The sequence below is a fragment of the Aythya fuligula genome, chromosome 3, assembly GCF_009819795.1.
Source record: "Aythya fuligula isolate bAytFul2 chromosome 3, bAytFul2.pri, whole genome shotgun sequence".
Taxonomy (NCBI): domain Eukaryota; kingdom Metazoa; phylum Chordata; class Aves; order Anseriformes; family Anatidae; genus Aythya; species Aythya fuligula.
This window is the reverse complement of record NC_045561.1, coordinates 50117555-50144443: the sequence shown is the minus strand read 5'-3', so window position 1 is coordinate 50144443 and position 26889 is coordinate 50117555. Positions and strand designations below refer to the sequence as shown.

General features: G+C 38.3%; 1 protein-coding gene across 7 annotated transcripts in view; it reads right to left on the bottom strand.

Annotated features, from left to right (window-relative positions):
- Positions 1–14089: 14089 nt before the first annotated feature.
- The window catches only part of STXBP5 (syntaxin binding protein 5), a 111995-nt gene continuing 99195 nt past the window's right edge, over positions 14090–26889 (bottom strand). For all 7 annotated transcript variants that reach the window (XM_032185451.1, XM_032185452.1, XM_032185453.1 and 4 more), the window contains 5 exons: positions 26361–26730; positions 23534–23699; positions 22668–22779; positions 20114–20334; positions 14090–19480 (listed from right to left, as the gene is read on the bottom strand). In XM_032185451.1, the coding sequence (XP_032041342.1) occupies positions 19439–19480; positions 20114–20334; positions 22668–22779; positions 23534–23699; positions 26361–26730 (911 nt within the window). In that variant the 3' untranslated portion in view covers positions 14090–19438. The remainder of the gene's footprint in view (positions 19481–20113; positions 20335–22667; positions 22780–23533; positions 23700–26360; positions 26731–26889) is intronic.

Sequence of the window (26889 nt, the reverse complement as noted above, 5' to 3'; positions counted from 1 at the left end):
TATATTTTCAAGTAAAGTTTCCTGATTTTCTTAAAGGCTTTGAAGTACAGTGACTTGATGACAGGACTCTGCTACCAGCAGAAGAGTGGGAGATGCAGCTATGGTTGGGTACCCAAGCTCTTTCAAAGATCCCAGGCCACAGAATTAGAGTATCATCAATGCTGACATCCCTTCCAATTTGTGCTTTTGATTTTTAAAGCAAAACAAAACAAACAAACAACCAAACCAAACCAAAACAAAAACAACCTCCACACAAGTAAATGAAAGTCTGTAATTTGAAAGGCAGCAAGAGGAAGAAGGATCTGAGTGCCTGAGGTCATGGAGGACTGATTTTGGTAACAGTGACCACATCTTATCAAAGTTATTGTCTCTGGAGAACTTCCACCCCATCACTTGGAATCTGCTAGAGCAGTTCTATTGAAACATACATTGGCAAATATAATTACTTACACAGAAAAAAATAGAGCAAGAAATAATTACTGAATTTCCAGGTCTATTTGCACAGAACTTAGTGGTTTTCTTTTTGTCCAGTGCCAGTGCCAATGAAGTCTCTAGAGACAGTCAATACAAGTATTTCGTTTGGAGCAGAGGAAAGTCATGCCACTGGTGGTATGTCCTTCTCCATCAGCTATCCTTTGTTTCCTGAGGTGGGTTAATACAGTCCTTTGTTTCTCTGTTTTTCTGTAGGATCTTTGTTGATGCTAGAGGGGAAATGTTGAAGAGCAAGTTCAAGCTGAGATGAGAAATGCTGAAAAACTTAACTCCAAGGCTGGTTTTCATGAAAGATTAAATAGAAACAACTGGAACAATGAGACTACTGCTAGGTCTGCATCTCATCAGCTATTCACATGGATTAGTGCTGAGAATGAAGAAATTAAATGGGTGAAGTTCAGAAATGCAGACAGAACCCTGGAACACTGCTCATGTAATTAGTTCAAATGAAATTTGAGTTAATATCTGGTGCTGTGTGTTGTTTCTGAAGTCACAGCTGTTGCTTTATGAGGAGGGAGGTGAGGGAAGGGAGACTTCAGTGTTGTTATTTGTGCTTAACTTACTGCAATAATATCAGATCTCTGAAATTGAATCCCAGCACCAAAGCATGGCCTTTTCACTGTCAATCAATTTGTATTGTTTTTGAAGACTGGGAATGGCACAAGGTCACCAAATCTCAGAAAGCTTACCAAAAAAAGTCATTTAAGAACTTAAGCAAGAGAAAACACTGAGGTTTAGGAGACAAACTTTTGCACCAAGAAGGACATTCCCCAAAAGCACAACACCGCCTAATCCTAAAAAATTGAAAGCCACATGAGACATGGTTTCAGGCCAGTTTAGTGGTTAGACAAAAATGGAGGCAAACTATCAAAACAGAGTCACCATAACCAAAGTGGACTACAGTTTCTGTGGTTTGTTGTTGTTGGTGGTGATTTGATATTTTTCTTTTTTGGCCTTTCACAATCCAGTGGCACCCTGAAGAATTCTTTTACTCCTCAAACCATCTAATTGAAAGGCAGGTCAGGCTTTATTGTGGCTCACTGTTGCCAACAGCAGTTTTGCTATTCACTCTAGAAATCCAGGACTGACTTTCTTCCTTCTAAGACCTTTCCTTTGATACAAAGGAACAAAAAAAAATCCCTGCACTAAGATTTGTTGGTCTTTTGAAAGATAAGATAATGTTCAGCATTTTATACTGACCCTAGCCCTACAGTCCAGAAGAAAAATGAATAGTATGAATAGTCACAGAATGTCCAGAGCCCACTTCCCCTTCAGGAGACAATTTTATTCATGATCTAACCAGAAAAAAGGTCTGAAATCTTCAGGTAAGGTTAAGTAAATTAGGCTTATAGGTAGCTCTGTGCCTCACGTGAGATGAGTCTAAAAGAGAGTAATGGATGCTAATCATGCAGTGTAAACCAATACAAATACTTACCATCACACATTTTGGCATTCTGTATTTTGTCTTTGGTGAAGACACTGGAGGCTCATGAACTGTGAGAATGCTCTTAAGCAATGAATGCCAAATAATTAATTTATGTGGATATTCTGCTCCCAGGAGGGTGAAATTCAATAGCAGAAAGTAAACATTTCATACTCTCTTCTTCCTGAAAAGACTCATCATTTGTGATAGACACTTTAAAATGCTTCATCCTAATTAAGACATGGCTATCATATTTGGTCAACACTTGAAATGGAAAGTAATGGCATTAAGCAGATTACTTGTCCATCAAAATTCTTAAGGTACTCCTCAGCCATCATAAGAGTCTCAAGGGAATGTTTGCTAGAAAGGAGAGAGATGCCCCTCTGACCTGACTGACAGCTGGAAAGGCAGCAGCAATTTTCCTGTTGAATTCAGACTGCTGCATGATAAACACTGTTTTAAAGTGAAAGCTTGAAATATGAATGTGGATCCTCTGCATCAAATTTGTGCTGACTAAAGAAAATGTGCTAGGCAACACAGGTTATCAAAACCATGCTGCCCCAGCCCTGCTGGTGTTTGCTTTTCTATATCTAACAACAAATCAAAGGAAAAGTTTGATTCATCTCATTTCATGAGTAAATTGTAATTTGTATTTGCGTGGTCCAGCAGACTACAGAATTGGGATTTGTAATTGGATCCAAACAAACAGAGCTGGCCACTTTCCAGCAGTGGAGCTGGGGGAGTGCCCACGGCTGCTCTTGCGTCCTCTTCGGTCAGTTCAGGAGGCTGAGGCTCTTTATGAAGCAGTGCTGAGATGACCACAACATTTGCCATTTTTAGTGCTAAAAACACAAGCCACTCCTTTGACCTCTTGTCTGGAGGAAGAGGTAAATGCGTCTTTTCCTCCCAGTAGTTTTGGAAAGTGCACAGGTATTGCAGTGTTAATCATCTGTATAAGGACCTCAATCAATAAATTGTGAGACAAAGGCACAGAAAGCTCTGCTGAGGCTGCACTCAAGGTGCTCTTATAACATAAATAACAAAAGCAATTTTACGGCTTGGTGCCTGAAAGGACAGGGCTATATGGAGCACTGATTAAAGTGGACAAAAAGCAGATTTTCCCCCAACAGCCAGCTTAGACCCATCCCTAGGGCAATGCAAAGCCGTGTGGAGTTACCTAAAAGCGAAGGGGACTGAGCTTTTCACACCTGGCAGCCAGCTCTCTGCTACAAACATGCTGGGGCTGCTGGACCCCAGAGCGAGCCTTGGTTTCTCTTCTTGGTGTGCAAAGGTGGGGAATCCTGAGGGAGTTACTGGAAAGAAAATCATTTATTAAACTTTGCCTATTCAATTCACTAAGTGCTTATCAAGGTTTATTTATTTTCAGAAACAAAATTATGGATTTTGACATTTTTAATTTTTAGTAGGGTTAGCTGGGGGTGGGAAGATGACACTGGACTTTGAAACTGGTAACAAAACCAGAATACTTCAGAATCTGAAGAAGTGCTGTTGGCAGAAACTATACAAGTGACACGGTAGGAGGAAAGAGATGGAGCACAGCCCTAGCAAGCCTAACAAGGATACAGATGCAAAAGATGGGGGTTTGTCTGGACCTTCTGGAGTCTTTCTAGAATGAGGGCAGTAGAGACAAGGAAGTGGTTGAAGGGCGTGAGGCAGTGCAGAGGCAGCTGGTGAAAAGACCTGCAGGGCAGAAGGAGAAGCAAGATGGGCACCACAGAGACAAAACTCTGGTCCTGTGGGGGACAAGGTCCCCAGCAGCACATGGGGCACTGGGGCAGGTTGGGTACAGCAGTGGTGGAGACAAGCACTAGTAGAAAACCAGGTGCTTGGGGACAGAAAAGGAGAAAATGTCTGCTTTGCAAGCAGAATTGTTCCAACAGTATACAAAAATGAAACCTATTTTGTCTTAAGTGGTCTAAGTTTTCACTATCCAAAGTAAAAACTCAATTCGCTCTTACCTATTTGCTAGGTTAGCATAAAATTGTATAAATCTTCTACACATAAAGTATAAAGGACTAGCATAATTTAGCATCTGAAGTTAACTTCCCTTCATAGCTGTCTGTATTTCTGTTCTAGATCTGAAAGAAAAAAAAAAATGACTCTTTGTTTTAAGCCAGGTTGTTTTCCTTGAAGGGATTTCCTTCAGAATAAGCCTTGCTGACCCATCTGCCCCAGATCTCCATGGTCTGAAGTGTATTAACTTTCCAGCTGACATTATGCCAGCATTTATTAAATTTCCTAGAATTTTCTAAGCATGGAGAAAAAGAAAATGGCAATTAGGAAACCTCCAGGTATAACAGATTTTGAGGGGAGTTTAATGGAGAATGCACAGCAGGCATAGCTTTGTTATCAACATGGGTTCTTGTTTCCTTGGCCTTTAATTTGGTACAAACTTTGTTATACATCAGTTACTATCAGTTTAGACATGGACAAATGTTATTACACTTCTAGCAGCCCAGTGAGCAATTCTCAGTAAAATAACAAGTATACAAGCTTGGGCATGGTAGCCAGGACATGGCAACACACCCTGGTAAGAACTGTTTGATGGAGGGCTGCAAACTCACCCGTTATTCCAGCATAAAAGACGTGTGTGATGAGAACGGTAGTCTGTGAGGTGGATTGGATCCAGAACGTCTGTCTCTGTCTTGCAGAAATTTGAAGTAGCTTGTCAGACGGAAAACATTATGAGACATAATGATCATAACACAGCTTTGAAGACTGACTCTAAGAAAAAAAAAAAAAAATCTCCTCATACAACCAACACATTCAATTCTTGGGTTGTTGCTCATAAATATGAAGTGCAAAGCAGCTGTATGACAGCCCACACACTGCCATGGGTTGAGGAACTAGGGAAAACTATTTTTCAGTGTTGGCCCTATCAGGGATGTACACTCTAGCACAGAGTATAGCATTTATACCACCATGCCACAGAGATCTGGCTCCAAAACACCAGGAGAACTCCATTGAAAACATAAAAAGTCTGTACAGTTATTTTCTTGGGGTCACAAACAATTGCTTTGCTTGACATGAAGACTTAATGCAGAGCTTCAAATCCAGAGAAAGGAAAGAATTGGAGGCTATATGAGGTTATTGCTGTAATTTGCCTCTGAAAAAAAATCCCGGTTCTGCTTTTGCTTTTCAGTAATGTATTTTGATTGAGTTATTGCATTTTATTTTATTTCTTTGCTTATGACAACAGCTTCTATACCACAACAAGGAGGAAAACAAGCCCCAGGCACCATGGGCTCTGCTGTTCTTGGCTGGTGGAGGAGGAGCAGGGCTGAGTCAGTGGTTCTCACAGACACCAAACAATTTATACATCTCCAAATGTTACATAGGCCATGCTGGGATTGACTAGCATGCTGTTCTTGTATTCATAATGTTTTGTTTTAGAATTTGAAGAATTTTTCTAAATATTCACCGTCACATCTGCACTTGAAGAGAAACATCTAAAACTCTAAAAACACCTGAAAAGATCTTTTTCCAGTACACCAAAAGAAGAATTGCAACTTACAAGTTACTTCACTGCTGGTGATAATGAATCCACACCTTTTATGTATTCTACCAGATGAGAAGCTCTGCCAATAAGCACAAAACTATGGAAGTGTGGTTGGGGTTGCAAAGGGACGTTCTGAAATAAATCTACAAGCAGCACTGAGAGAACAGGGTCTGTTCTAGAGATACCACATTAGCAAACAGCCTAAGTAAAACGCCTGGGCAGTCCGAGGCAGTGATGAGACACGGTATGAAATCCGCTGGGCTCCAGGCATCATGGGGACAAAACATGGTTAGTTAACACTTGCAGTAGCTGGGGTGGCAGAAATATGCCCATGAGCATTGTTTGTACAGGAAGTCCGCAGAACTCCTGTCTCAACAAAATCACTTGAGAATAGGGTTTGTCATAAGCCACTGATGTTACACACTACCATATCAAGGCATTGAAAGCCATTAATTTTTTTCCTGAGAACAACTACCTGATGGGTAGACAGCCTCACCATAAGGGGTGAGGGGGATTCATGTGCCTCATTTGTCAGGAGCACTTAAGTAATTATTTGTACATGTTCATTCTTGAAGATAGAAATTGTTTGCTTGTGAGCAATAATAAATTACATATTTTAAATATTTGATCCTCTGCTGTCAGAAAAATGTCATTACAAAAGCAGTTTCCACTAGCTAAGATTCATAATAGAAATTCAAGCCCTTTGTTGAAAAGTCCTTGGATTTAAGGATCTCATCTTTTTCTGTAGAGAAAAAAATAAGTAAGAACATTGCCTATTTAGGTGAATCTATATGCTTGATAAAAACTTTATAGGTTTTTCAACTGGCTATTACATTTAGAACGAACCCATTTAGGCATTGTTATTCTTCCCTTATTCTTAGCTGAAATGCTGGATTTTGCTAATGCACATGGCTGTTTAATGGGGTCACCACAATATTGAAAGAATAATTGTCAGAAACAGGGTAAATTGTTTTCTCTGCTCTTTATTGTTACCATTACTGTTCCGAGATGTATATCAAACAAAGTTACCTAAATTGCCTCTGAGAACCTCATTGCAATGTGATGGATTCCTACAATTTAGCTGGCAGAACAGATTGCCTCGTGGTCCTAATACACTGCCGTGCTTCCTCCCCCCACCACTCCATTCTACAGACATTGTGTTTTAATAAAAAGTTGTAGTTATGCTGCCTCACCTTCATCACAGACTAGAAATGCAGACTTCAAACATGCTTGAAGTGATTTCTATTTATTTTTTTCAGTAACTTTCCAGAGCAAGAATAATAATTATGCAGATTTAAATCATAGTTTCCACAAAACAGTTGATAGTAACCCTTCTGAAGAGGGTATCTGTAAAATTGGATGAAAATGTGAATACATAAGAGTTAATTAGGTCCTGCAGTAAAAACTTAAAGACTGTTTCTTCTGGAATGCAGTCATGTAAAAATGACTTCTAATTTCTGACTGAATAGCTCCTTACAATATCCAGTCACATCCGCTTACTTGTTTGATATAAATGACTTTTATTGCCTTTTCCCCTTGAGATACAGTACATACCAATGCTGTTTTAAAAGTCTCCTTTCAGTGCAGAACCACATCGCATGGCCAGAAAGGAGACAAAGACCTCAGCAAGCCTTTTCATTCCTGTACAGCCCTCCTCTCCCCGCAGTCAGGCATACGTGCTGTGCAGATAGGTTTTCTTTAAATTTGTTTTGTTGTTGTATGACTTTCTAATTTATTGCAGGTATCCAGAGAGGTAAACTGACAGGCAGCTGAATGGTAGGGTGATATTTCTCTCCTGACAACACTAGATGGACCCAGGCACAGGAAACAACGTGGTATCATGAGATATTTCTGCTGAGTATGATGCCTTCAATTGAGCGTCTTCAAGACTGCTTTGGCTTTAAATCTGAATTTACCAGATATAAAGGATTTGACATTGACCCTTCACCTGAGAGTAATACATTTTTTATCTTTTAATAACACAGAGTAGTGCTGCGTTGTGATTTCAGGAAGCTCTTTGAGTAAACAAATCATATTCATTGCCTAGAGACTAACATGACTTTCCAGAGTCTATACAGATGAGAGATAAGCTAAAAGATAGGCTTGGAAAAGTTTTGAGGTAGCTAACAGCAGAATTTAAGGGTATATTTCTGCACTGGTTAGAACTAACGTTTAGAGTGATTTATTTATTTTATTTTTTTAAGGTACATTTGTTTATAGAAATGCTAGAATTGATTTCTTAACACTATTTGATCCAAATGAGGGTTTTAAACTGGGTCTGTAGCCCAGTTCCTTGGGAGGTTATATGTGCTCTTACAGACTGGCTGCTTGTACTGAGCAAATTGGTTTTGAATTTAAACTCCAGTTTGCAATTTCACTTAAATTTTATGTCATAGTGAAAATAATCCCCTCCAATTTCTGATACCTGTTCTGGCCATCAACTGTGGCAGACACACCATGGTGGGGACAGCTTTGGGGCTGGGCCAGGCTGCCCTGTGGGCAGAAACAAGTGAAGCTGGAGAACAACATTACAGTGAAATAAACTCTAAGTGGTACTTTTAAACAGAAAATGAAGACCACATTGGTAAAATTGAGGAGTTTTGTTTAAAATGCATTGTTGCAATGGCTTTCCAGGGGAAATTTGCATTGCTGTGGGTAACTATCACAGCACGTCAGGCTCTGCACCTACTTTACAGCCCTCCCAGCAGAGAACTTTGCTCAAGATCCAGTTTTGGATGGCAGCTGCCCCATATGGGGAACTTCAGCTGGGACATGGTGGTAGGAAGAAACATGCCCAGCACAGCAGGATGGCAAAAATATAACTAGCTGTGGGCTATGCTTGGAAATTAGCTGGCTGGGTGGGAAGCAGCAAGATTTGCCTGAGGTTGGAGGAATAACCAAATGAAATACTTTGGAACCTAGTGGGGTCCATAAGCACACTGGCCAAGCGGGAAAGGTTTCCAAGTATGTGGTTGGAAAACGACGGTAGAAGGACATATATATCACTGGAAAGCTGAGGACCAAATATCACCCTCGTTGCCTACATGCAAATCTTGAAGTTACTAATGAGAGTTTTGAAACTGTGTTCAAACTGGAAGGGAATATTTTTGTGTAACACAGCGGAGAGTAATTGCCTACAGATTGAAATGAACAGAACGTGCATTGTACCATTTATTTTATCAATTGAATTCTATGATTTGTTCCTCATCCTACAGTCTCTTAATAGCATTAAGTGATGATTGTGTGCTACTGTGGGTAATCAGAATGAAAATTAGCCTTTTTCAGTCAAATTAATTGTCTCTATTTATTCTGCTTCCAATTCAGTTTTTAGCTATTATTTATAGTCTATTTAAGAAAGATTGCATCTCTTCTGCAAAACCACTGTCTTCAGCAAAACCACTGTCAGAAATAAGAGCAGTTTTACAAAAAACTGAAATAACGCAGCATTTCTCATTTCAGTTGGATGTGCCTTCCATACTTAGTTTTTTGGCTTGAAAAGAAAGCCATTATATTCAGATAATAGTTTTCCCAGCCAAAAGCATGCACTCATATGGAAAAGATTGACTGTTAAACTCTAAGAAAATCTGTAATCTACGCACAATGACATTTTATAATAGAAGCCTACTCTAAGGCATTTTGTTTTTATTTTTAAAAACTCCCGAGGAACCACAGAGTTGGAGTATCTGAACACAGATCAGGATGTCTCTGTGCTTTTGACAAAAGCTGATTTGTTCGGTGCTAGAAAAGGTTGGGAGGGGTGTATCAGAGTTGTGGTGATTATGGCAAAGGTCACTAGCTCTAAAATGTTAATGTGGTAGAAGAGCTGGGTAACCTTAATTTGTGCCATCCTTATTATTGATCATCCATAATAATTGCTAAATGACCCAGCACTCACTTCATTACAGTCAGACCTAGGTTAAAAAAAAAAAAAAAAAAAAAGCATGCTTTTGCCTTGATTATGCATCTTGAAACAAAGCTTTGCCCTAGCTCCAACAGTCGGCCCCTCAGATGGGTGGTAAGCCCAGGCCTATATAAAGTATCCTCAGATAAACACAGATTTCTCAGAAAACGAGTTAGTGATGAGCAGGATTACATGGTGTGCAGTGCTCCTGAGTGCTGGGTTAAGCCAGGTTTTGAATGTCCCCCACACTGGTGCTGCTATTCCTGTCCCTAGGGGATTTTCACGAAGCTCAGGAGGGGAAAGAGGCTGTGAGCAGATCCTTGTATTATGCTCTGTTGCTTAGAGGATGAGCTTAAACTGAAAACTAATAGCGTGAGCTGGAACAGTCATAGAAACCAAGCTGCTTCTCATGGCTCTCCAGTGATGCCTCATGTTTGCAAAACAGCACTTCAGGCCCTGGCAAGCAAAGCTGGGTTTTGCTGTGCCATCAGAGCAGCAGCCCCCCAAACAGAGACCTCGTCCCATTGCACTTGTCCAGCGCAGCCACCTCCATCCTCACACCCTCCAGCTGCTCACCTAGTACTGGTGACCGCCAGCCCGGTGTCCTGCTCCCCTTCCCTCACCTGCACAAACCTGGCAGGGCTCTGCCAGCTTACCCCTTGCTCCAGGGGCACCACCAGCACCATCCAACCCAGCTCCCCCTCACCGCCATGTCGGTGCCTGGCCCCACACAAAGTGCTTCCATCCCGCACTGCAGCCCCTCGCCTCCACCCTTCCTGGCCTAACTACCATGCTCTTCACCAACCTGATGGGAAGAGGGAGGCCATTCGTGAAGACAGCGTTTTGGAGTCTTCCTCTTCAAGGCAGGCCTGCCATGCTGCTGCTCCTGTGGCCCAGCTGCAGTTACTTGTCTGGCACCAACAGGGAGGAAAGTGCTCCATGGTGAGCTGCCTGCCCACCCGCAGAAACCTGGAGCACAGGCTTTGGTGATGATTTCCCTCTAGCTCATTTCAGTCATCCTGAAAGCCCTATGATGTGACAGCACGACTTTTAATTAAACCCACAGGGCAAGAGCAGGAGGCTATTTCACTTCAGAGCAGGAGAGGTGGTAAGGGTGAGAAGGGGTGGCTCTTTACTCATTAAATTGCCTCTATTGCTCCTACAGACATCCAACTGGTGCCCCACATCTCGTTACCTACAGGCCCTGTTCACTGCTCACAGCGACCTGGAAGCAGACACTCAAGTCTCAGGCATGCCAATGCAGCCTGGCCTCCTCAGCCAAAATTTCAAATTTCACACTTCACCAGGCTCTGGGAATAAAAGAAAAATCTGTTCCTGTGTCACCTGCATTTCCGTCAGGGAGCAAGAGGCCTGGGGCAAGGCAGCCCTGCAGAACAGTGACCATGAGGCCGAAGGCTACTCGAAGAGCTCTGTAATGAATCGTTTCTTCACACAAAATGGTGGCTGCACTGCAACACCCCACCGACAGATGCCGTCACATATTGGTGCGTGGTAGGAAGCTGCACACATGGTGTTATGTTAAGCATCATTGCCAGTTAATTTGGCCCAGAGCAGTGCTTGTTTTTCTCCTTTCTCTCCATAATAAGAAGATCTATAAAACCAAAAGTTGATTAATCTTCACCTTCCCTGTTAAAGAAAACCTGGACTATGTCTAACCATTACTGCTTCACAGCCACCTCACAAAAACACTTGGGGTCAAAACCCTAGTGTCAGTATGAGGGCAGGTTGCAGGACTGCATGAGGGGCATCCCTGTCTCCGCTCTGCCAACTGTGAAGGCCACCTGTATCCCTTGGGGAAGGGCAGAGGTCCCAGTCTGGATGCCAGGGAAGATGCAGCAATACCAAACCCTCACTCTCCATTTCCTCACACAACACAGCTGTGAGGATCATTTTGGAAGCCTGCTGCGTTGTGCTCTCTGCCTCCCTTTGTGTCACGTTCCCTTTGCATCCCCCTTCACAGCAGCAGCAGGCACGAGCAGTTTGTCTCCATGTTTATTGCCTGCACAGCACCCCATGCCCCGCCAGAGCTATCTTTGCTCGTTTAGTGGGATGCCAGATCTCATGTGGTAGGAGAACCATGCCAAACACCATCAATTCTGGTTAATTTTTTTCAAGCAGTGCTGCTTCATTTTTTCCATGCTGTTGTTTATGTTAGGGAGTAGCTCCCTGTAAATACCAGAACAGCCACACTTTATGTCCTTCTAAATGCGTTCCTGCAAGCCCTCCTTTGCCACAATAGCTGCCAAAATGTCACAGGAATTCAACTGGTCATGTGCCAACTAGCTCAGCCAAACTTTGTCTCCCTGTTCTACCCCCTTTCCCATGTCATTCTTCTGCCAGGCTGAAGCCTATAGGGCCAGGCTCAGATCAGTGTTTCTTTCTACATTTTTGTAGCTCTTGTAACAGTAAGAACAGAGCAGATCACGACCAGGGATCTCAGAGATATCAGAGAGATAGCAATTCACACAGCTCACGATCTGGCCCAACCTTATAGCTTAAGAAATTCCTTTCAGCTGGTACTGGAGAACTTTTAAATCATTGCTTGTCATCAGTTACATGTAGGACTATGGCAAACAGCCATTACTCGCATCAGCTTTGCCTTCTCTCCAGGTCAGGTCACAAGGAGAAGGGTCTTCAGACTTGAAATTGGCTTTCCAGGATGTGGTACATGGCCAAACCCTGTCACTGCTTATGTTTTGGAAGTCTACATGGATTCTTTGCTTGCTGTTCTGTTTCAAAGCTGATATGCACATGCATACTCCATCTGAAGACAATAACTGTAATGAAACAAAGCCCCACGAGGAGCCTAGCCCACTGCACTTTGCACTCCTTGATCCTAGAAAACCAAAAAGCACCATAGTTGGTAGGTGACCTCCTGACATTCAGAGAACAGAATCTCAGTAAGTACCTTTTATAAGAAATTTGCAGGTGCCCCACAGCATGAGGAGGTACCACCTCGAAATTTTCTCTTTGCTCCCACAGAGAAGGCTGCATTACTCTTCCCAGGAGTCTTCTGCACCACAGAAATCACAGTTGTATAAAATTCCTCATTATGTCTGCTTAATTAGGCAGAGGCATTGGTAAACTTACCAGAACAGTATGCATAGTCTCAGACTTTGATTGCAAACCCTTTCAAATCAGAAAGCCTCTCAAGCCCTGCCTACACTGCGGATGAAGCAAGATACAGAAATGCTGTTATCTGCTCTGAAACAGAACATAATTCTTTCCACTTTCCTTTTGACTGTGGATTTTCTACAGTCCTCTATTGCCCCTTCTGAGCGGTTTTGGGGTCAAACAGCTGCAAGTGAGCATTGGAGAAGTGCTCAGATCTCAGCCAGCCAGAGCGTGCAGCTCCCTCCTTCCCTCCCTCCCAGCCTGCACACTAGCCCCAGCCCAGTCTCCTTTGACAGAGAAATCCAGTGCTAAGGGAGCATTAATTATATATTGTGAAAATCAGCCAAACAACCTGGAATTATGCTCTGGTGCGCTGATGTTGATTGCTATGTCTGTACTCATCCTCCAGCACTGGACCTTAGTTGCCTACTGCCATGTTGTTAGGGGACATCCCCTACTCCCATGTAACTCCCAGGCAGGGTTGGCCAGGGACTATTCCTAATAAAGAATCTGGATATGACAACCCTTTGGAAGGTGGCACAGTTTAATACTAATGTGCACACCCTCATGTGGTCAGCAGGGCTCAGATGTATTTCATTTAGAGTAAGTTTGCAACGAAACTGCCATAACACACGATATGCAGAAGGACCACGTGTTATGTGTCTCCCATCAAATCCTGGCTTTCACTGAATTAAAGTGCTTCATTTTGCTTCCCCAGCTGGGCAATACTCCCCTTCCTTTTGTCAGTCCTTTGATGCCATATGCAGCCACAGGGAGTCCCACAGGGAGGATTTTTGCCACAGTAATGAAAACGATGACCAGAGCCACTAAGTGGCTGGAGTCATTGTCACAGCTCAGAACACCCTCCATTTAATTGAAGTTAAAACAGGTTTTGATTCCAACGCATCATCTTATTTATAACTCCATGTTTCAGGTTCAGAATACAAAACTTTCAGATATTAGAGAGGAGGAAAAAAAGGGAGGCAGGAAAGGTCTGGAACCAGCAGATTTTTGATACAGATGAAATTATATCCTCACTGCATTAACTGCATACTAAAACAACCAGCATTGAAGTATTCAACTATTTGAGGTGGCATGAGATTAAGAAAATTTCACCAAGGTGTTGCAGTTTCATACATCTGAGAATCACTGCCCCAGCCTCTCTTCAGATTCAGCATGTCTGCATTGTTCAGAATATATATATATATATTTTTTTTTTAACCCCCACAACAGTAAAAGACAGAAAGTTTAATGGATTGGAAGTTATCCTTGCAACATGTCCTTATTATAATATTATAAAGGACATCTTGAAACTTCAAGCGAAACAAAAAAAAGTCCCTTCTTTTGGCAAGAAGGGACTTACTGCACTCCAGACAGCAGGAAAATAACTGTTAGGGGAAGGAAAAAAAGGAGGGGTGGGGGGAAGAGAAGTAAATTAGACTCACTTCAGGAGAGATTTGAATAGTTTATTTTGCCCAATCAGAGCCCTTCAGCATAATGACACATTCATATACACATATATGAACATTTTTTTTTTTTTCTGAAACATTAATGTATAATACATTTTAAATTTAAAATACCAGCTGCACAGGTATTTTTATTTACAAAAATATTCCATACTTATTTTTTTTTTTTTTTAACTTTGTTATGATGACATAGTTCAGTTCAAGTACATGTAAGTAAAATAACTCTATGCAATCTAACATAGTTGTTTGTAACAGTACAGTTTGCAGTTCATATGAAACTATATTTGTAGACAGATGGATTTGCAACCCTACCTAAAATGCATATTCCAGTAATCACCCTCAGAAGAGCTAGTGGGGCTCAGCAAGACTTAACTGAAAATAAGTTGCAATGAACAAAAAGAAAAAACACACATGTACACACTAAGTTATACATAAACGAGAACTGCTACACATCAAGCATGCTTACCCACAAGTGGGCAATGTTAGAAAAATTTACTGATTCCCCCCCCCGGCCCATGGTGCTGGTACAATGAAACAGTAGCGTAACTAGAAAGCAGCATGTTTTCCTAGTTCTAACCACTACAGATAGCAGAGCTCAGGTCTAAAATAACATATTACTGCTTATTTACAGTTCTTTTTTAAAAGGGAATATTTAAAACATGTTCCCACCCCACTGTCTTTGCATCACTGAATAGTAGTAGTAAACCACATACAACTCCTTACATGTCTTCAACTGAAACAGCTTAACTTCTAGTTATTTGCCTGTAATATGTAACTTAGGTACTAATAAAAACAAATGCAAGTGTCAAAGAAACCTACGGCTGTATGACAAACATTTTGAGGTGCTTTCCATGAAAAACTAAAAGGAATGCCAATTGACAGCTTTCATTTGACTGTTCTATGTTTTTATCTTGTCTTTACCAACATCCACATCTTTTAGCCTGAACTTTATAAAGAATAAAAGAACCCAGAAACACAGTACGCTCATCTGGCTTGGAACAGTAATAAAATAGATGACAGCACATTTTTATAACATACATAAGAGAGAAACTGGCCCAGCTTAAATTAGCTTTTCAATGAAAACTGAAATAAAACCAGTACACCTGATTCTCCTACACTACGCATTTGTTGATTCTCTTCCTCCCCTCAAACATCACTCATTTCTGTCTACGAAGTGAAGATTTCATGGTAGTAGCACAGTTATCAACATCTACCCAGAACGAATCACATCCAAGAAATATGCCAGAATGAAGAAAAGAGTTCCACTGACAAGTTACCTTGCAGCTTGTAGAGGGAGGCAAGTCCTTGCACAGTTTTCCCACCACATGCAGAACTTCAGCCACTATCAGTATCCACCAGTTATGTGAAACCATGATGAGAAAGGGGAGGAGGGTACTTCTTCAGTCACAGGCTATAAGTTTTTCGACACACATTTGGTATACCAAAAAATGGTTTACATGTAAAGAGCTGATGTATAATGAAGACTTGTACATTAGTCAAAGAAAATCTTTATTGGACAAACCTCATTTCAATTTTCGGGAATTTCAAAAGTCCAAGGAATATAGCTGAAAATTCTTTTATATGAATACTTAAAAAAAAAAAAAAAATATCATAGAAAGCAAGTCAGCCACTGACTGCAGCTATTGAGAGAATTTCTACGTTATGTTCATTTTCTGAATGTGTTATCTTCCCTCTTCATACTTAGGGAATTTTTTTAAAGACTGTTCAAAATGGGAGGTAAAAGTAAGAATAATTATTTTCTGCAAAGCAAAATGGGCTGTTTGTTTTCATTGCTTAGTAATTGTATCATCTCGATATGAGATATGAATGTATTCATAAGCTTAAAACAACTTCTTCTATGGATAATATACATACTTTAAGTACTTTGACTTAAAAATTGAACATAAGTCTTTAAAATTAAAGGTAGAAGTGTACATATAAAAATTACTTAAAATTAAAAGTATATTCTTAAGCAGTATGTATAAATATAACAGAGTTTATTGTATTATCTAGTAACAAATCTGAAAGTGTTGCAGTAATTTATAAACTGAATGCTGACACAGGATAAGTGCCTTTCATTAGATTCTACATTGTATATACTTGTATATACATATTTTGCTAAGAAAACACACATTCTGAATTATAGTCACATAATTAGCAAATGTGCCCCAAAATAACCTGCTCTAAACTCTTCACTGAATGTGTGTGCTTATATACAAATAATGAACCTGAACTGCACAAATGTCCAAACAAAATTAAGGAATAAAGTATCATGATTGAATTAAAGTGCAGGAAAAATTCAAGTTTAAAAGTTCAGGTAGGATCAGTGCTATTAATTAAGGAAAAAAAAATAAAAAAAGAAAAAAGGAAAAGAAACAAAAGGAAAAAAGGAAAAGAACTTGCTTCCAAAAATCCTCCTTTGGATGTAGCTTTCTAACATCACCTGCCGTGTAAGTACCACCTCAGGCAAAAATCTTTGTATAAAGACAGACAAAGAACACAGCTATATATTACTATATTTTATAACTTTTTTTTTTTTGCCAAAGAACAAATCACTGGAGATGCCTGTGGTGTAACACTTTCAGACTTATTTGGAATACACGCATATTTACACATATCAACATTCAGAAGTTACAATTTGGCAGGACTAAGGTGAAAAAAAGCTTCTTCAGTTTACAGTTCCTAATGAGACACACTACATATAAACAGATAGGTAGCAGCAGTTTCTTACACTTCCATCAAAAAAATAAAAAAGTAATAGCTCAATTGTATTTTATATTTTTTCAAGACACTCTAAAAAAGTTTCACACAACTAAAATGCTAGCAAAAAAAAAAACAAAAAAAACCACAGGGGTGTTTCCCCCCAGGAATTTCAATGTAGTTTGCTGTACAAAAGGTGCACCACAAATAGCAGAAGATACACGTATATGATCAACTTCCTTCTACAGAGAAGGAATAAGGAACATCTTACACTGAGATTGTACATAGCCCCTGTTATTGACCAAGAACCATTTTTTATATTCATCTTCTGAGCAATCATTCCATTGGTTTTCAAATCTAGAAACATGCTCTGAACATGTGCAACAAAAGAATCAACTATGATACATTCTATAATACCAAATAAACCACTGCTCTACTTATACTGGGCACGTGGTCACTCATCGCCTCATTTTTTGCTTGCTGGTGGTCATCAAATGTTTCCCAACGGGAAAAAGTTTAATATGCTTTTCTTTCGAGCCAAGGTCATCTTCCATTGAACTGATACCACAATTTGCTGAAGAGTATTTTTGCCATCCTCTCTCCCAGAGACTAACCAGACTAATTTTCCAGGATGATTCTGTTGTTCTGAAATACAGTTCATCTTCAACAAGTTACATAATATTATTTATGAATGTGAGAAAAGGACCAGCACGAATGTCAGGTAGGGTGTTACATTTTTGTAAATGGTATAACCAGGTATGATCTAGTTATCTTCTACCTGGACTTTGAACAAAATGGTATCAATTTAAATATGCATTAGTTGGACACTAAAAAAAATAGATTAATAGGCAGAGACAAAATGTGTGGAAAGCTGAGTTAATGTTGCCTCAATAGATATGGTACAGAGACATCAAGAAAACAGTGCCACATGTTCAAATTGTGATGTTCATACAGCTGACACAGCATGGTATGCCTTCATACTGGCAACAAAAAATTATTTGTCTTTAAATGTAACTATAGATACAATCAGAAAACTTATCGATTTGTGCTACAAATCCCAAGCACATTTATTGGGATGAATGACAAATTAAAAAAAAGAATTAAGAACCATCACTAACTTTAGTATTTGGCATCTTTTTATATGTATTGTAAGGTTCACATATCTATGTACCTGTAACATCACTTCACAATACAGATATAACCCAGGTTTTTGCTTCAGAACATTTGGAAAGTATGTGAAAAAAACACACAGAATGCAGTGCTTGGACAAGCAGACCCAAATAATTAATTTCTGACAATATTGCAAGACATCACCTATCAGCTTCTAAGTATTCCCTTTTATAAAGCAAAACCAGACAGTAACTATTCCTGCCTTTTTGAGGAAAATAAAGGCCAAATTCATTTTTGAAATGCAAACATTTATTTTAAAAGACCCCTGGTCATCCCCACTATTACAGCTTTAGCGCAGCAGCCAGTAGCAAGTAAGGTCAGCTAAATTATTTACCTTACCCAACTTGAATATCATTTCACCAAGTTTTAGTGGACACTTAACATTGCCCACAATATTGAAAACACTGCTGTAGAGACTAAATCTGAACTTTAGACAAGCTGCCTTTAACACTTGTTGGGGCTGAGATAGGTACTTGTAAAATAGCTCTACTAGCAGGGTTTAAAAATTTGCTGAACAATATCTGACAATTATTAAATATTAGATGCTTGCCATTATTCATGCATCAGCACCTCCATGGAGTGTAAAACTGTTTGAAAACCTGAGTACAAGATTATCTGATTTCATAGTAAAGGACTAAAGGGGCATCTAGAACTTAAATTTTAAGTGACACTATCTCAGCTATTTTAATTAGTGGCTGTAAAGATACATTCTGTTAAACTTTTATAAAAATTCACAGCATGAATGGAACCCACAGCCAATTCTAAATGTTATATAAACTAAACCAATAACTGTTTTTGGCAAAAAGGAATATTTAACTAAACAGAAGTTGAAGTATTCTTACCACAATGAAGATGTTACCACATTTCACATTGCACATCCATAACACAAATGAAAACTCCCAGCATGACACATTCCAGTCATATTATTCACTTGACTTCTTTTAATGCAAAAATTGTGTATTCTCTTGTTTTGCACTTCACAGAGTATGATGTGAATACAAGAATACTAGATCGGGGTCCAAGAAAAGACTATGCACAGGTCAACTATGTATACAATTTTCAACATGAAATTTTCCAAGCTTCCAGCTTTTCTGATGAAAGAAATGACAGCAAGCTTCCACTCTTCGTCAACAATAATGGTAAATATAGTGAGTCCTAGAGAGGGTAAGTGTAAGTCAGCTACTGTCCAGCAAGACAAACAACTTTATTCCAGCTCTCGGACCCCTGATTTATTGCCTCTCCTCACAGGAGGGTATAACACTGGCAGCAAGTACAACAGCACAAAAACTTTTGGCATATGAAATACTAACACAGGATTGACCCTGCATTGCCCCTGCCCATCACACTACTTCCTTTATCCCTTTTCCACATATTCCAGTTACCTGCTCTGTTCTCCAACTCTCAGCTAACCAACAGCTAAGAAACACTCCAGGTTTCTTTCTTTTTATGTTTCTATAAAGCTCCTCAGTTAAAGCCACGACTGAGGTAAAACAGTGTGTGATTTGTGCTAGGAAACAACAGTATCCAATGTTGAATACTTTTTTAAATTTCAATGTTCCTGCCAAAATTAATGAAAAACAAGATTTTTTCTCATCAGGACAAAATTAAACAGGTGTAATTGATGAGCATCATCAGAATTGGTACCACTTCTTGTCTTTGTACTTCAACATCATCTAAAAAACAAAGAAACAATTTTTAATTAATGTTTCTATAATGTACCAAAGAGTGCTATAACACAAAGAAAGCATCATAGTTGAACAGTGAGGGTTTGGCATGATGAATTTTCTAATGGTGACATCATTGCTGATTTTCTGGTCTCTGACAGAAAAAGACAATTTTGGAGAACGGGAAGGTTGCACAGAAGATTGGGGTATGAAAGGAGATCTGCAGAAACACTCAACAGAACAGCTATCCTTCGTAGTGACTGAGGAAAAAATGAACTTGGAATCACAGACTGTTGGATCTTTAAGAACCACATGACTCTCACACAGAACATTACTTATCTAATTCAGTGACAAATTCTTTAAGTAATGGGAAATGAACAGGCCTTTTTGAAGCCTATACACCAGTCAGACAGATGGCATACCCTAGATCAATGTGCCAAAAAACAAAAGGTGCTTACCTTAATATTTAACTATTAGGAGTAATGATTGCAAGATAGAAATGAAGTCCTTTATAAATGACATTGCATTCCGTTTAGACCTCTCTAATATGTCTTTAAAGCAGAAGTCAGTTTCTTGCAAAGATTACATGTATTCAATAGACAACTAATTTAATGCTCTAAGTTTAACATGTAATAAACTCACCTCATGAGCATGTTTAGAGAAAGAATCGGCACTGTAAAGCATAGCTGCAGTTTTTTCTTCCAGTTCTCCTAGTTTCTGTCCTCGTTCATCTAGTGCCAACCGGGCTCGTGCTAGTTCACCAACTACACCAGATGCTGCTCCTTTGACACCTTCAATACCCCCAGGCCCTGGAATATGCTGGGCAAGACTTCTTGATGCCTTTCCAGAAGCTGATTCTCCAACTGGAGGCATTTGCAAAGCAGCAAAAAAAAAAAAAAAAAAAAAAAAAAAAAAAAAAGAACAGTAAGGTTTCTTATCATTATGACAAATATCAATATAACTGCTTTATAAAGAGGTGGTTTTTTTTCTTTTTTCTTTTTTTTTTTTTTAACATGGACAGCAAACAATCATAAGCATGCCTATGAGCAATACTCACTACTCTGTTACTATTTAATCAAATTGAGATTTTAAAAACATATTTCAGAGTTTCCAGGCAATTTATAAAATTTTAACCTCGTTACAGTTCAAGCATGAAATTAAAACCCACAACAGTGTTGACATCACCGTCATTAACAGAATTATGCAGTTTTTAAACAATACAGCTTGCTTCACAAGAAGGGTGTTGGAAATTCAGCAAAGCAGGAGAACTCCAGTAATAGGAGCTGCGGTCAATACTGAAAGTGCTTTGCTGATACAGCCTACCAGCATAAATTTCTTACAGTGGGAGTTCAGTTTTAGATTCAGACACCTAAAGACTAGGTATCAGTGATCCCATTAGTGTAAGCAAACATGTTTAAAAGAAAAGTAACATACATCTTGGAAAGACAGTGCAGCTGTATGAACAAATCAGTTCATCCTAAAATAAACACCCACAAGTAGTGAGCTGAACAGCTCTGCTCTGGTAACCATACTGACTATATCTCCTTTGCTCATAATGGGACATCAGCCACCTAGTTCAGTTTAGAAACTTAGACATTCATCTCTCTCTCAAGCCGAATTGTATACTCTACAAATATCAAAAGAAAGGACAAGAAAAGGCCTTCCTGGGTATTAAAGTCAAACCAAATAATCTTTTTATTTTTGTCTATTTTTAAAAATGAAATTATGGTTAACATTTTTTCCCCCCAACTCTAACAAAGAATATTATTACTGTTAAATAAAAAAATTGCTGCAGTACTTCAGGATTTTCTGATCTGATTTTATGGTTCTAGGAAGAATGATTTTCATTTCAACCAATACTACATACAATTTGATTCTTAAGGAATGTACAGAAAATCATTTCACTTATCACAGACATTCTGCTGTGATCCTCATGTTAAGTATTACTATTTTGAATATGTTTTCAGATGTCTTAGTTGTCATTGAACTCACTGTCAGGCTACAATTCATTTGGATTTTTTTCCTATTCAGCATTTTTATTCTGACAATTTGAGCCAAAAAAGCATTTTCCATTGAAAACCACAAAGCCAGAGACTGTTATAAAAACCACTTGAGATCTCCTTAAAAATAGGTCAGAGGAGTCAGTGCAAAATTGTGGAAACTTGAAATGATGTAAAATGATACCTTCTAAAGTTACAAGTATGCTTTTCTGTTGCCATGAACTTGTAATTTTCTGGTGTCCCAGTCATACTAATTAAATGTATAATTTCTACATGCGAGTTTCTCTAATAGAATACTTGACCAACCTTTCAAATTATTATACGTACATAACTACAAATGACATTTTTAAATTGGAAAACACCTCTCAATATTTTTTATTTATAAATACACACGTTCAAAATATACAGGAAAAGAAGTAAGGATTAATTTTTACTGGATAGATCAAAAGAACTTATAATAGAAAAGTTTGTCAGGGAGCCTTGTCTGTTTTAACAGCAACATTTCACATTAAAAAGGAAACAGTTATACTTACCAATAAACTTGCATAAAATGATGTTTCAATTAGCAAATCTATGACTAAGTAGATTTAATTTCCTTTAAATATATTAAAATGTTGCATACTACCACAATAAAAGGCTAATAAATATGTAATCAAGAAGTAATGACAAAACGCAATAAAATTTTGGCCAAATGTGAACTTAATTCAATCCTCTATTCATAGGACAATAAAGTCCAGTGATGAGTACAGTGGTGTACTCTCTCTCATTTCTGAGGCACAAGCCAAATGAGGAAAAAATCTAGTAGATGAATTGAATTAGAATAGTTTCAGTTTTCTCACTGTCCAAAGGTAGTGTTCTCCAGAACCAGTCTCTTTCAGTTTACCAGCATTAAGAGAATTATGGACAGTGCTATAGACTTAAAACGAATAAATATAAGATCAGTTGTCCCATTTGCTGTCTTATCATCCACTCTTGAATAAATAGGGTAAAGCAGCATGTCAGAAAACTAACATTTTCTGATCTTGTTGGTAAGGTGTACAACATGTAAAGCTATGAAAATTTATTTCTTATCATTCCCTTTCTCAGTTTCCTCTTTGGAAATGTAGTGTCCTATTAACACAGTCAAAACATTTCTCAAGAATCACTGGCTTCCTTGGATGGAAATAACAGAAAAATAAAGAACATTAAAAACTTACACAGTTCTTCTCTGTCAAGTGACTGTGCCCCACCTCCGAACAGGCCTTTAAAGAAACCCCTATTTGGTGCTTCTGGTGTTTCTACAGGAGTGAAGAGCTCACCCAACATTTCCTTTGCAATAAAGAGATACAACAAGGCATACATCATTTCACACACAGATTAACGAAATGTTCTGTCATTTCAAACATTTAGTTTGTGGATTTGAATTTCAAAATAAATGTTTTAATAGGTATCTGACTTTGCAGTAGGCAGTCAATGCTACTTAGCAAATAAAAAAAATAAAAACTTATTAGGAAATCTGTCCAGACCATCTGTTCATATAGTTGCAAGCTTATAGCTCAAGAATATTTGAGTAAAGCTGTATTTTCCTCTCAACTTGGCCAACACTTCTGATCTTGTTTTGTTGAAACTGTATCCACAAATATTCATATCCACAGGTTGCAAAGCAGAATTTGCATAATGTATTTCTGCTATATCTGTATCCTATACAACTTTGAAGCTGAAGCATTGTAGCGAACCTGCTTGAATTCTTAGTACCCCTGGAACATAATAGTTTCCTTCAAGTACCTTAAGTTAGCAATCTCCACTTTAGTCTGCATGCATCTCCACCAGCTTCATTTGAACAAGAATTGTGCACATGTTAAACATGGAAGAAACTGTTTCAAATACAGGAGTATGGATGAAACAGTACAGTATAAGAGTGGGGGAAATTCATCCTGAGTTTGACTCTACAGTGAGAAAAATCAGAGCATGATAGTTGAAGTGCAGCTTTGTGAGGAATATAATTACTGTAAGCACTGTGAATTTAAAACAGACTTGGAGGATAGCCATGTTAGAAGATAGTAAATTTGTTTTTATTAATTACCTGGAGATTTTCACATGTTTCTTGACTGTAGGTGAGCCTCTGTATTTCAGTTGGTGAGACAAGATAGAGTGCTTGTCCATTATTGGTGAAGCAGAATGTCCTGGCTATTCGCATGTTGGTGAGTGGCAGGTAATACACATCCAACAGTGGCCTTAAACTTGGCAAACTTAAGAAAGAATAAATAAATTAAAAAAATGTAACAGGATTATCTATTATTGATCAAATGGTTCATTTTTAAAGCACACTATTTTCCTCCTCACTATTTGAATAAGTACAACAAACACAGGATATCATTTAATGCAGTTAGGAAAAAATTCAAAACAGAACTATGCAATCTTCCAGTTAGCACCTCAACAAGAAAAAACAGACATCTGCAACAGCTGCATGTGAAAGCACCATTTAAATGATACTCTGAGTATATATATCACAGGTACACTTAAAGTACTATTCAGTAATTACTAATTAAATATTTTAATACCTGCTTTTTTTTTTTTTTCTTTCATAAACAATTAAATACCCTGCCTCTTCTTTCAGATGAAGATTTTCTTCTTGAATAAAACCACAGGTCTGAAAGAACTGTTCGTATAATGCAGGAAAATACACAGGAGGAGTGCTTTCAAAGGATGACAGAATTCAGTAATTTCAAACGATAATTTTGTGAATTTATGCCCACCTGTTTTTTTTTTCCTGAGTGTATATTTAAGAGGAAATCCTCTTAAATCAAGGTTTTGCTTACCTTATATTTTCTGTTTCTGCATATGGAACTGCAGTACTTACTGCATCAGGCTACTAAAGAACAGATGCAACGCACTCATGCTGTAATAATGCTCAAGCTACCAGACATTCCTCTCCCTCAAAGAAATACTAAATGCATGGATAACTTATGTCTTAATGAATGGAACCCAAAATGAACCCCTACCTCAAAAATATTATTTGTGAAATTTCTGTAAAAATAGAATTTACACAAAATGTTAACTGAAAATCTATCGACAATATATTAAGCAGCTTCTGCTGCAGATATCATCTAAGATTACTAGTTCTAAAGACTTAAGAAAGCAGGACAAAGTGAAGCTGGAACTAATGATAAAGTTAAAAAATATAGTGATAGCAACAATGATCTGCCTCCCCCCGCCCCCCCTTTAGTACGACACTGAAATTTCTAAATGTTAAGCTTGCGTTTTACAGACTGCGTATTGTCCAATAGCAGGAAAAAGGAAAGAGTAGATACCTGCAGAACTTTCCTCTAAAGTCATATTAAGAAATAAAAAGCAATATTTTCCTGTAAGCACATCATCCAGCTATGACACATCTGCACTGCTTGTATGTAAAATAGGAATATTCCTAGACTGAAGAGGGAACTGCTTTGCCTCAAACTGCTGGAAGCATCAAATAATCCTTACAGCTTTGAGAGAAATCATGACAATATTAGGTCACATAGGACAAGCATGGCATTAATGACAGCATTTTCAGAGTATCAAACAAACCTGTAGCAGAATGGTCTTACCTAAATTTATATCTGTAGATAGGCATTGGGCATCTTGGACATGACAGTGCTCTGACAACTTTACACAAATGGCAGCAATTTCATGCTTATGAAATATCCTCTTAGATAGGTCCAAATCCCTTGGCAAGCAAGTGTAGCTGCCACCAGAAATAACTATTTCTGAAATAAATTCATGTTGTTCTAAATAAACTCATGACAAGAAGTCATGTCAGGGCAAGGTTGTCATAGGAGCCGATCAATTCAATATTTATAATTTAGCACCTACTTCTCAATGCAAAGTTCAATAGAAAATAATTGATCCTGAGAAAAACAGGATTTGTTTGAATATACGGAACATGAACGTTACCAAATTCAGCTTCAATTATGGAAAAAGCAATACTTGCCCTGCAAACAAACAAGATGAGCAGCATTTTCTAGAGATGTTTAGAATGTATGTTGGGGTATAGATCAACAGAGTTACCAACAGACTTAAAAATAAAGACCTACTTTTTAAGTTATGATATGAAACAGCTTTAGTTTTATTCCTAGAAGCTCCCTGGAGAAATGAATATCTTTTTACAGAATTTCCCAAGCTTAGTACTTGATATTTGCAACTTTTAAAATGATCTTTTAGGAATTGTACTGGCACAATTTTGAGTGCCATATTCCACATTCATCTTACCATTAGCCACGAATAAAATATAGGTGCAAGGATATAGGTATATACAGTCTTCTCCCCCGTCCTACTGCTACTCAGAATAAAACTGCATTTGCAAATACGCAAGAGAAAGGACAGGTAAAAGTTACAAAAGTGACCTTCAAACATTACTTTTACGAATGTTTAAATTAATAACTTAAACCTCTTAATTTAGATGATTTTTCTATACTGCAACTGTCATCAATTTGACCTTTATAGCCTGAGTTTAAGGCCTTTGCGACATGAGCAAGCTACAGAACGAAACAGTAAGCTCAAGACATGATTGAGAAGCAAACAGAACTGTAACAGCTGCACAAAAAACATGCAGAGCTATGATTAGCTAAAGGTCTAACTTAAAGCAGTTTCCTCCATCAAGGAGTAAGCTCATGTTTGAGACAATCTTCATGAGTTCAAGGACTTATAATTTGTTGAATTGCTCTAACTTGAGTTAGCGATAAATAATAAGAATATATAATCAAAGGTATCCCGGCCAGATGTTAGAGGTTCATCAACACTGAGGTGAATGTATATTTATTTTATTGATATTATTCTGGAAAAATAACTTGAGTTTTATCTAACTTAAGACTCATTTTTTACTTATATATATATATATATGTATGTACATCTTACTATCAAGGAGGTCTTACCTAAAAGTCATAATATGTCCATTGGCACAGAAACATGCAAGGCAGATACTGTTACTCAATGACACTATGTCTCCACGAAGAACAAAAGAAGTCTCTGTTATGTTTTGCTTATAAATACAGTTCTGGGATGGCAGTGAGATAACTTTTGCTTGCTTTTCAGAACATATCACTGCATATTGGTTTTCACTGATTTCCTGAGAGGAAGAGGGGGACACTGAAACAGGTCGTCGCTTTTTCAATTTATCTTTTTCATCTTTATCTTCAGGAACATTGTGTTCTCTCCAGGGTTCATGTGCTGGTGAGACTAAGGATCCTGTGGTATCCAGAAAAGCCATTCTCAAGATTGCCCCTTTTAGCCTCAGGATGGTTCCTACGAAACAGAAGTTGAGAAGATATCTAAGTTGAATTTTAAATATAAAAGATTTCTTTATGAAGTTAGCAGAATGAAAGCTAAACAAGAACTTAGACTTGCCTCAACAAAACAGAAGAAAAACCTTTGGATATTAATCTGAAAACCAATGAAACATGT